Source organism: Camelus dromedarius, chromosome 12 (assembly GCF_036321535.1).
Source record: "Camelus dromedarius isolate mCamDro1 chromosome 12, mCamDro1.pat, whole genome shotgun sequence".
NCBI lineage: Eukaryota > Metazoa > Chordata > Mammalia > Artiodactyla > Camelidae > Camelus > Camelus dromedarius.
The window spans coordinates 69822805-69834815 of NC_087447.1; the positions used below are offsets into that span (position 1 = coordinate 69822805).

The 12011-nt window shown below is 35.0% G+C and overlaps 1 protein-coding gene across 5 annotated transcripts in view; it reads left to right on the forward strand.

The window, feature by feature from the left end:
* DYNC2H1 (dynein cytoplasmic 2 heavy chain 1) overlaps positions 1 to 12011 on the forward strand; it is a 264211-nt gene that overhangs the window by 33457 nt on the left and 218743 nt on the right. For all 5 annotated transcript variants that reach the window (XM_031460657.2, XM_031460654.2, XM_064492852.1 and 2 more), the window contains exons 18-24: positions 808 to 935; positions 2513 to 2628; positions 6020 to 6147; positions 9373 to 9522; positions 10244 to 10449; positions 11383 to 11538; positions 11628 to 11742. In XM_031460657.2, coding sequence (XP_031316517.2) covers positions 808 to 935; positions 2513 to 2628; positions 6020 to 6147; positions 9373 to 9522; positions 10244 to 10449; positions 11383 to 11538; positions 11628 to 11742 — 999 coding nt within the window. The remainder of the gene's footprint in view (positions 1 to 807; positions 936 to 2512; positions 2629 to 6019; positions 6148 to 9372; positions 9523 to 10243; positions 10450 to 11382; positions 11539 to 11627; positions 11743 to 12011) is intronic.

A 12011-nucleotide genomic window follows, 5' to 3' on the forward strand; every position in this document is an offset into this window, starting at 1 on the left:
TGATTGAATTAGAATTAAATGTACAAACCAACAGTTCATCTTGTATAGCATAAAACAAAAATGCGGCAAACCAGAGAGCCAGCGTTGAGGATTCTTGTGCAATCCAGGTGTATGCCGCACATGAGAAAAAAGTTGCGCTAAAATTTTTTTCTCTTTGACTATTTGAAGATAGAGAAACTAGTTTTTTTTTTTTTTTTCCCTCTTTTTTTTTTTTTTTTTAATGTTATGTTAACTTGGAATTTGAGGTGACTCTGTTGTGTCATTTTTAATTCCTTTCAGGAAAATACATCCTCTTTTCATTCTTCAGCTCAAGAGCAATCCATGGAGGGAAGCCCTCAAAGTTAAACTGAGATGATTTAACTACTTCCTTTTGTTGATAGGTGCATCATACCAACCAACTCTCCAAAGATAAACCTAATGGCATTCATTGCTCATTTGTATTGATCCTGAAGCATATGATTGAGAAGGCAACGCTGCTTCTGCGTTTTATTTAGTTAATGAAATCTGTGTACTTTCAGATTTGTAGCTTGCAGTAGCTCTTGGTTTTGCAAAAGTGATTTTATCTTTGTATACATCAAATTTGAGAAGGGAATCTAAGGAAAAATTTTTTTTTGCAGCCTCTTCAAAGTTTTATGATCACTGTACTTTTGTATATTAAATTGTTTTTTTCCTGTTCATTCGTTAGGCTATGAAGTAATCGTATTTACGTACTTAAACTGAAACTTACTTCCTAATAGTTGGACCCTGATTTTTTAAATGTTAAGTTATTAGTTCCATTTCTTTAATATGTTTTCTGTTCTTAAATAGGAGTGGATTGTAATTGGGCAAGTCGATATGGAAGCCCTCGTGGAAACGCATCTTTCTACTGTACATGATTGGGAGAAAAATTTTAAAGCACTGAAAATCAAAGGGAAAGAAGCAGAACGGCTTCCAAGGTATAATAGTGAAGTTAAGGTCGTGCTTGTCACAGCAGTTTGCCCCGTGGGGTAGTATGAGGACCTTCACTGGCTAGCGCTGAAGGCAGGCCATCTCCTTACCTCCGCTACAGCTGGGCTGTGGCACTTGAGAATTAGGAGTAGCTATCCTGAGACTGAAACAATCCCTTCTAGAGGCTCTACGAGCTGAGACGTAGTTAGAGTAGGCTGGAGGAAGAGGCTGCTCTCCAGATCTTGTGTGAGGATCTAGTATTGGATGCGCTTAGGCACAGTCCCAGAATGGTAAGCGTCTACCACTGGGAGCATACTGGAAGACATTTGACTAATTTTGTGCTGCGCTGCTTCCTTTCCGAATGCCCTGGGAGGTGCACCAAGTTGTTGCATCTAGACACCTTAAATGTGGAGGAGGCCCTCTGAGGGGCATTTCATGACCCAGCTGCTTGGTCATATAATCATTAATGACTTAATGTGTCCCCTTTACTCAGAAACTCGTGTCACTGGACCCACTCTATGTAACAAGCCCTGTGAAGGAAGGGCCTTGTTTAATTGTGCACATACCACCTGCAAAGAATAATACCACTTTTATTTTAATTTATTTGTTCCTTCTTTCAATAAATACCTGGTGGGGCATTTACAATATGCAAAACCTTGTCCTATGGGAGTACAAAGATGAAGACAGAGGACCTGAGATCAGGTTGCTTGCTCTCTGGTAGTGCAGTAAGACAAGGCTATTTGATGATTAAGTCAAGTACACACAGAGGTTAAGAGAGTGGACTCTGGAGTTAGATGACTCTTAACAGCTGCATGACTTTGACAGTTATCTAGACCCTGTGAACCTCAATTTTCTCAGCTTTAAAATAATTATAACTATATTATTTATCTCAGTGTTTTGAGGATTAAATGAGTAACTTCATATAAATTACTGGTACAGGGTAAATTCTCGATAAATGTTGTTATGAATTGATATTAATACCAGATAGAAAAGTCTATATTCCATATTAAAGATTGAACTAAAGGCAGTGGAGATTTACAGGAGGATGACATCCCATCTATTTATGGTGAAATCAGGGAAAGCTTCCTTAAGATAGAAATACTTGAACTAGGATTTTGTGAGTTAGATATAAAATTGTATCTTACTGTTTATTGTTTTAGTGTCTCGATAATCCGTAACTTCCTATCTTCGTTTCCTTTCTTCTGTGATTGTTTGTCCTTTCATTACAATATAGTGAATTTATTTTATAAATCTTTAAGTAGCTATGTTATATACTGTGACAAGAAAGCATGGAAAAATTTAACTATATTCATGTTGATACTTTAGTAATTCATATTGCGCTGCTTCTTTTTAAACAGACACACTGGATGATTAAAAACGAGTATTATAAAAAAATCGTGTAATGAAAAACTTCATTGTAGCATGTGTAAGGCATTTTTGCTAAATGAAATTGAAATGTGCTTAAAGATCACAATAATGCTTTCGGGTGATGTTTTAAAATGCATTACATAAAATCATGTTATAATAAGACTCTTCCTCTAGTTCATCTTTTTCATGTCAGAATATGTCCATTGGCATTTTTCAGTGCTGTCAAGGTAGACTGTTTAAATATTAACTGCAACCCCGTGAAGACTGTGATTGACGATCTCATCCAGAAGTTATTTGATACGCTTGTTCTTTCTTTGAAGAAGTCCATTCAAGGTAAGTACACTTTTAAATTTTTATAGTTATGAAATATGAATGCCAATGATGATTAAAATAAAAATCTAGAAAGTAGTATGAATTAAAATGTGCTTAAAATGGTAATGTTAATAAAGTAGGAATCTCCATGTCCAATTCCTGAGAGGTCTAAAATTGAAGACATTCTTATCACTCGCAGCATGAGCTAGTATCAGTCTGTTGCATATGTTACTGGGAAAGGCAGGTGATTCTGGCATGTTGTATTTATCCTTATCTCTTCAGTCAACTACAGGCATACTTTGGAGATACTGTGGGTTTGATTCCAGACCACTACAGTAAAGCAAATGCCACGATGAAGCCAGTCACATGATTTTTTTGGTTTTCCAGTGCATATAAAAGTTACGTTTACATCTACTGTAACCTGTTACGGGTGAAGTAGCATTATTTCTCAATAAACAGTGTACATACCTTAACTAAAAAAACACTTTATTGCTAAAAAATGCTAACCATCATCTGAGCCTTCAGTGAGTCATAATCTTTTTGCTAATGGAGTGTCTTGCCTTGATGTTGATGGCTGCTGACTGATCAAGGTGGTGGTTGCTGAAGGTTGGGTGGGCTGTGGAAATTTTTTAAAATAAGAACACAGTGAAGTCTCAACAGTGGGCTTTAAATAGTAAACCATGGTGGAAACAGATGTGCTGTCATCAGGATTTCTTGTTCCATTGATAGAGTTCAGGAAGAATAGATTCAACATAATTCTTAAGGCTCTGGGACTTTTGGAATGGTAAATGAGCATTGACTTCAGCTTAAAGGAATTAGCTGCATTATACCTAACAAGAGAGTCAGCCTGTCTTTTTTAAAAAAAGCTTTTTTTTAAAAAATTGAAGTATAGTTGATTTATGATGTTGTGTTAGTTACTGGTATAGAGCAAATTAATTTAGTTCATATGTGTGTGTGTGTATCTGTATCTGTTCTTTTTCAGACTCTTTTCCATTATAGGTTATTATAAGATACTGAACATAGTTCTTCGTGCTGTGCAGTAGGTCCTTGTTGTTTATCTATTTTATAAATAGTAGTATGCATCTGTTAATCCCAGACTCCTTATTTATTATTATTATTATTATTATTTTTTTTTTTTTTGGCAGGGGGATAATCAGGTTATTTATTTTAAAGGAGGTCCTTGGGATTTAACCTAGGACCTAATGCATGCTGAGCACGCACTCTACCGCTGAGGTTTAGTACCCCCCCCAAACTCCTAATTTCCCCCTCCCTTCCCTTTCCCCTTTGGTGACCATAAGTGTGTTTTTTATGTCTATGTCTGTTTCTGTTCTGTAAATAAGTTCGTTTGTATCATTTTTTTAGATTCCACATATAAATGATAATCATATGATACTTGTCTGTCTTTGTCTGATATTTCATTGTGTCTATACCACATCTTTAGTCATTCATTTATCAATGGGCACTTAGGTTGCTTCCATGTCTAGGCTATTGTGAATAGTGCTGCTGTGAGCATTGGGTGCATATATCTAGAGTTTTTGGCTTTTCTGGCTATATGCCCAGGAGTGGGATTGCCAGATCATATGGTAACTGTTTTTAGTTTTAAGGAACCTCTGTACTGTTTTCCATAGTGGCTGCACCAGTTTACATTCCCACCAACAATGAAGGAGAGTTTCCTTTTCTCCACAACTTCTCCAGCATTCATTTATAGACTTTTTGATGATGGCCATTCTGACCGTTGGGAGGAGATACCGCATTGTGATTTTGGTTTGCGTTTCTCTGATAATTAGCGATGCTGAGCATCTTTTCATTTGCCTATTGGCCATCTGTATGTCTTCTTTGGAGAATCAGCCTGCCTTTTGAAGCTTTGAATCTGAGCGTTCACATCTCCTCTCTACCTGTGAAAGTCCAGATCTAGAAGGTGTCTTCTTCCAATTGAAGGCTGTTTCGTCTACATTGAAAATCTGTTTGGTGGAGCAACTTTCATTTATTATCTTAGCTGGATCATCTGGATAACGTTCTGTAGCTTCCATATCAGCACTTGTTGCGTCAGCTTGAACTTCTATGTTATGGAGGTGACTTTTGTCTTTGAATCTCTTGAACCAACCTCTGCTAGCTTCAGACTTTTCTTCTGCAGCTTCCTCATTTCTCTCAGCCTTCGTAGATTTGAAGAGAGTTAGGCCTTGCTCTGGATTAGGCTTTGGCATAAGGAACTGTTGTGGCTGGATTGATCTTCTGTCCAGATCACCGAAACTTTTTCCATACCAACAACAAGGCTGTTTTGCTTTCTTACCATTCGTGTGTTCACTGGAGTAGCACTTTTATTGTCCATTAAAAACTTTCCTTTTGGCTGTTTGATGCAGGAAGCCTGGCTTTTGGCCTCTCCCATCTTTACACATGCCTTTTTCAGTAAGCTTAATCATTTCTAGTTTTTGATTTAAAATGAGAGATGTGTTACTCTTTCTTTCACTTGAACACTTAGAGGCCTGTTAATTGGCCCAATTTCAATGTTGTTGTGTCCCAAGGAATAGGGAGGCAGAAAAGCCAGAATACATACAGCATTTTCAGTTAAGTTCCCCATCTTAAATGGGTGTGGCTCATGACAGCCCAAAATAAGTACAGTAGTAACATCAGCTCACTTATCATAGATCACCATAACAAACATAATAATAATGAAAAAGTGAAAAATTGCCAGTTACCAAAATGTGACACAGATGTGAAGTGAGCAAATACTCAGGGCAGAATGGCATTGATAACTTGCTCCATGCAGCGTTGCCACAAATCTTCAATTTGTAAAATATGCAATATCTGCAAAATGCAATAAAGTGAAGCCCAATAAAACAAGGTATTCCTGTACTAGTTTCCAGAATATCCCAGTGTTTCTTTTTTCCTTTAAACTGAACTGTTTTAGCATTTTTAACAACATTTTTTAATTGAGTTATAGTCATTTTACAATGTTGTGTCAATTTCCAGTGTAGAGCACAATTTTTCAGTTATACATGAACATACATATATTCATTGTCACATTTTTTTTCGCCGTGAGCTACCACAAGATCTAGTATATATTTCCCTGTGCTATACAGTATAATCTTGTTTATCTATTCTATATATGCCTGTCAGTATCTACAAAAGCATATTATTTAAAAAGCTGAGTTAAAAATTTTGAGCAAAATTTACTGGGAATTGAGTACATTTTAAAATTTCTTTTCAAAATATAATGTGAAACAACCAGTTTCGTAAGAGGACATTTCTTTGCCTGTTCTATGTTTTGAATTTTGTTTTATGAAAGCAAATGATGACTTAGGATGTAATGTGTTTCATGTAGTGATTACTTCTAACACGCCTTGACTTAGAAATTATGTAATTGAATATTTTTGGTGATAATATTTCTTATATTTCAATGTTACCTATTCAGCTCGTTTACATGAAATTGATACGTTTGTTACTGAGGCTATGGAAATCTTAACAATTATGCCCCAATCTGTGGAAGAGATAGGTAATGCAAATTTACAATACAGTAAGCTTCAGGAACGGAAGCCACAGGTGAGAATCACAACGTAAAATTATTCATTTTTTTTAAACTGTACTGGAGATGTTTAAATTAGGTAATTTTATATGACTATTAAAAATACTGTATAATGTCAATATAACAAGGAAGTCCATATAATCTAGTCCAATTGCTCAGTTCATGATTGGACTCTTGATGTTATGTTGGTGTAATGAACCAGTAACAATAATTCTTTTTAATGTTTTCAGAAGTATTTGTGGTCTATTTATGATGTGACTTGCTAGAGTAAGACTAAACTTAAATTCATGCTGTTACTTCCAGGGTTGTATTTTTAGGATGCTGAAGTGTGAAGTTAGAGCTGAGTTAGGAATACACACACACACACACACACACACACACACACACACACACGATGGAGGAACTCATAATTAGAGACAAAGATAAATATTCATAAAAACAGCTTCAGAAGGCTAGAGCCTAGAATAAGCAAGTCAAAAAATTTTATAGAAAATATTATAGATGATCTTAGTTATGTTTAGAGGAAGGAGGAGAAATAATTGAAAATAGAATATGAACTTTTATGTATTCCTATTACATGAGAGACTTAAAATTGTAAAGATAGTTTAGAGGTGAGTGAAATAATATACCTTCATGGCAGAAGGAATTACAAACTTTTATATGGTAGGCTTAAGGATATAAAGGGGGTTTAAAGGCAAATAAAATAACATACTTGTCTATTAGAAGGAAGTAGCAAAAGAAAGAATGGCATTATGAGCTGTGGCAGTTAGCTAAATCAGAGGTGTGATTATGGGGGAGATGGGGATAGAACTCCAGTGTGAGACTTGGATGGATGGGAAAGTTAAATAATTGGTCTTCTTTCTTATTCTTTTTTGCTTTGCTATTGTTACCATGTGTCATTGTCTTGATGTTAAAATGCCAAAAATGAAGAAAAAATTATTCAGTTCATTCATTGATTTATATGATGAATACTTAAGAGATCACTTGATACATTCCAGGAGTTGTGCTAGGAGTTAAGAGTTGCAGCTGTGAACATGCTCTGTTCTCATGGAATTCACGTTCGTGTGTGTGTGTGAGAGAGAGACAGAAACATTGAGAGAGAGAGAGGCAGAGAGACACACGTAGACAGAGAGGAGGAGCTGGAGCAGTGAGAGAACGAGCATGCTCAACAGGGGATGTTTCTTAGGGTAGGTGATCACAGAGACCTTCTCAGATAGATGACATTGAACCGAGACCTGAAAGGTAAGGAGCCAGCCATTCCAAGATTCACAGGCAGATTGAGCGGCAAACACGAAGATCTTAAGGTAGATAAGGAGCTTGCTATGCTTGTGGAAGAGATAGATGCAAATGTCGTCAAGAAACTTAGTTATCAAGAAAGCCATACTATTCAAGGAAGAAAATGGTTTGAGGTAAAATTGGAGAGGTTGGCAAGGGCCAGATTATAAAGGCACTTTTAGACAATCATTAGGAGTTTGGGGAGTTTTTCTGAGAGTAACAGAAAGTCCTTAGAGGAATTTAAGCAGGAAAGGGACACAATGTGGTTTACATTTTTGAAGTGATTACTCTGGCTGATCTGTAGATAGTGGATTGCAGGGAGACAAAAGTAGCAGTCTAATGTCAGTTAGTTGGATATTGCAGTTGGTAAAGAGACGACAGACGCTTGTACCTTGTAGGAGCAAAGGAGATGGAGACAACCAGAGAAATGGATGATGTATTTTAGAGGTTAGCGTCAAGGCCTTCTAATGCAATAAAAGTAGAGGGGGATTAGAGAAAGAGACGTAAACACAACTTCTAGGTTTTTGGCTTGAGTGGGAAGCGAATGGTACCATTTATTGAGATAAGCATGGCTGGAGGGGGGAGTTTGGAGTTTGGAAGTGGTGCGGATTGATGTCAGAATGAGGAATATAGAATTTCGAATAAAGGTAAAGACTAGAGATACTGCTTTGAAAGTCATCTTTATATTCAAGATATTTAAAGCCATAGGATTGAACTAGATCACCTGATTGACAACACCGTAGAGGGTATGGAATCAGGTTTGAGCATTACAAAATTTAGAGTTCAAACATAGACGGAGGTAGCAACAAGATTGATGATGAAGTAGGACGAAAGACATGAAGTGTATCATCACAAAGACTAAGAGAAGAGAAATAGATGTACGTTGGGAGCAACAACGTGGCAGGAAGCGGCACGAGACGGTATAAAGAGCGAGACGGAATCTAGGCCATGGGAGCCACACTGAGGGTCTTAGGTTTGACTTTGTGGGCCTTGAAGAGTCATTGCTGGGTTTTAAGCAGCAATATGTTACAGAATTGTGTTTTGATATGTGTCTCTGTTGGTACATGGATTTGAAGAAGTAGGAATGCATACAGGTAGGCCAGGAAACTATTGTAATGTTGTTACAGGTTGAGTGCTGTTCACAAGTATAGGAAATTAGAATCCTACTGTTTCTTCTCTCACTGATTTTCCTAGTACAGCATGGCTTCTTGGTCCATTGTTTCTCCTGTTTCTCAGGTGGAACTGATCCTGTCTAGGAATTGCAAACTGGTCGCGGAGATACACTTGAATTTTTTTGTTGTTGTCTATTTTGTATCCTTAGTGATTTTAAATACCTTTGAATGGATTTTATTGCTTTGTTGAATAGTAAAAGTACAGTATAAATTATAGGACACTTGTTTTATGGTGCTTTAAAAGGTCTAGAAGCAATTTGAGCAGATTAGCACTTAGTGACCTGCAGCCAGACGGTTTAACGGGCTGCTAATTGTACATAGTCAGCAGAGCATTTCAGGGGAATACAGGAGCTTAATTCTGTTTCTTCAGTTGTCCCTTTCTTAAGTACCTTTTTTCATGACTTTCCATTTGCTATATTATGTTGGATAATTTAGTGATTAACTAGGAACGTAAGTTAACTAATCTTAATTCTTTTAGAAGCTTCTTTAGCATTTTCTTATGAGTGTAACTCTTAAAAGAATTTCTTTGAACAGTTATAGTATTGTCTTTATATATTCATGGTTTAATTCAGTTTCATATTACTACTTTTTATCCTTTTTAACCTTTGATGTTTGAGTGCCTTAGATGACCTGGTATATAATAAGTATTAGAAACTTCAGGAATTTAGCAAATTATTTAAAAGCAAAATTCTTGATTAAAAAAGAGTAAATCATGAAACAATTTAAAATAAATAGAATTTTAACAAATTTGATACGATAGGTTGCTTTTTATAAGTTATTTCATTTAACCTTTAGATTCTGCCCTTATTTCAAGAAGCTGAAGATAAAAACAGACTTTTACGAACTGTGGCAGGTGGAGGTTTAGAGACAATTAGTAATCTGAAAGCTAAGTGGGATAAATTTGAGTTGATGATGGAAAGTCACCAACTTATGATTAAAGATCAGGTAAGAATCCTTTAGTCATTTTGTTAAAATGAAGATAATTTTTTTCACACTTAAGATTTCTTGCTTATCTTTGTTCCATGAAAGCTCAAGTTTGTAAGAATTTTATATTGCTGATGAAATTGACCTCTCTCAGTACTTCTGTGTAGTAAAACACTTTGTACAAATGATGATCTTGTCACATAATTTATCTTCACTTACTCCTACACCAAGAATGTATGTGACATTCTTTTCAGTCTTTCTTAAGAATAAATTTGTTTATATACTATGCATGGTGTCTCTGAAGGATATGGTCTGGAAGTTGTACACATCTGTTTTGCTCGTATCCTATTGGCCTGCACTTAGACTTATGCCTGCTAGCTGCACAGGAAACGGGGACATGCCCTCCTCTGTTAAGCAGCTGTGTTCTCAGGCAGAACAACGGGCAGTCATAGATCAAACTATTCTCTTACCACATTGATTTTGTTGATAGTTGTGCTGGATGCTGTTAATCACATGAGTGATTCTGTCATGATGTTTGCAGTACATCTCTTGTTATTGTTAAACTTATTGGTCTAATTTATTTTTGAGTTATTTTATTGCACTTGAAATCAGTAATTGAAAATCTTTGAAAAGCTGCTATTGGTTTTTTGACCTTTAAATAGAAAATGTTGGAAATAAAAAATTGAATATAAAGTGAGATTTTTATTTCAAATTAAATGATATAAAGTCTATTGGCTTATAGATTGAAGTGATGAAAGGAAATGTGAAATCACGTCTTCACAATTATTATCAAGAATTGGAAAAATTTAAAGCTCGTTGGGACCAACTAAAGCCTGGTGATGATGTTATTGAAACTGGCCAGCAAAATACTCTTGATAAGAGTGCAAAGTCCATAAAAGAGAAAAAAATGGAATTTGACGATCTTGAAGTCATAAGGAAAAAGCTGGTGTATGTTTTTTCTTTAAAATTGATAGTGCTCATTTTGAAAAAAAGTTTTATATTTATATGTTAAGTAGTAATGTTCTTATATCTGTTATCTTAATGTCTTTTCCTTAAAACTTTAAAACTTTCAGCAGTTTTAAAAATACCAATAGTAAGTGCTCATGCTACTGCTTCCTTAGCAGTTGTTAAATTATATAAGGATTTTAAAAGAAAAGCAAATTTCTGGTTAGGCCTAGAAGTAGTACAGGAAATTAAATTTACTTTAAAGTTAAATTAAGTAGTTGGGATACTTGGCTTTCTGTGATCTCATTATATTTAAAAATGGAAAGTTACTTTTAGAGCTTCTGAAAAATGAACCTAGCAAGATAATGAGATTTCAAAGAGAAACATTTGTTTTATGTTATAATAATACAAGATACTAAGTTTAATTATTGTTTTTGGTTTTGTCTGTTTAGACAAATGCATCCACAAATTAACTGCCTTCATGAGTGAGTGGAGGTTTTAGTACCACACTTAATAGCATTACACTGATTAGATGAAGAATAGCTTACATTCTAGAAGCTAATACTTTCAATTGAGAATAATATTAATGGATATTAATATTAATCACTTGTCACATTAATTCATTAATTTATATAATTCTGAATATTTATATATGGTATATATTATGTACATAAAATATATTTATATGTATTACTAACTTTGACTCCTTTGGAAAAAATGCGTTTTAATGAACTTAGAAGCAGCCATACCTTGGTAGAAAATTCTCATATAAAGTAGGCATAGTCCCCCATCGTCTACTTCCACTGTCAGATATGTGCACATACACATGCACACACACAGGGAATCCAGTTAAATATCAATAAGTTTAACTAATTAGTAATTTAACAGTTTTTCTTTTTTTTAAAATCAATTATATTTTACTGCCTGTTTCTATAGTGATGATTGCCATCATTTTGGACTGGAAGAGCCCAACTTCTCTCTGGCATATAGCGTCTCTAAGGATATTGAGAGCTGTGCACAAATCTGGGCCCTTTATGAAGAATTTCAACAGGGATTTCAAGAAATGGCCAATGAAGATTGGATTACTTTTCGGTTTGATTCATAAACAATATTTAGATTCTTGATAATTTTGCGTGTTTTGGGGGATATAAATTTGAAGGTGCATTTCTGGTATTTTACAGGACTAAGACATACCTGTTTGAGGAATTTTTGATGAATTGGCATGACAGATTAAGAAAGACTGAAGAACATTCAGGAATGACAGTGAAATTACAAGCAGAGGTTGACAAATATAAAGTAAGATAGTTTTACTTATCCTACTATTTAAAAATGATATTTGGACCTTTCCTGTATCTTTTTATTATGTAGTGAGTGAACTGTAATTTTAGTTTATATATTTTTTAATGATTCCATTACATGAAAAAAATAGAAAATGTAGAGTAAACCATAGAAGTTACTGATATTTCTGCTACAATTTGAAAGAAGTTATAACTAAGAAACTTATGGTTAAAGTTATAAATTGCCATGTTTTTAATTTAGCAATTAGGTTATGGGTCATTTAGCAT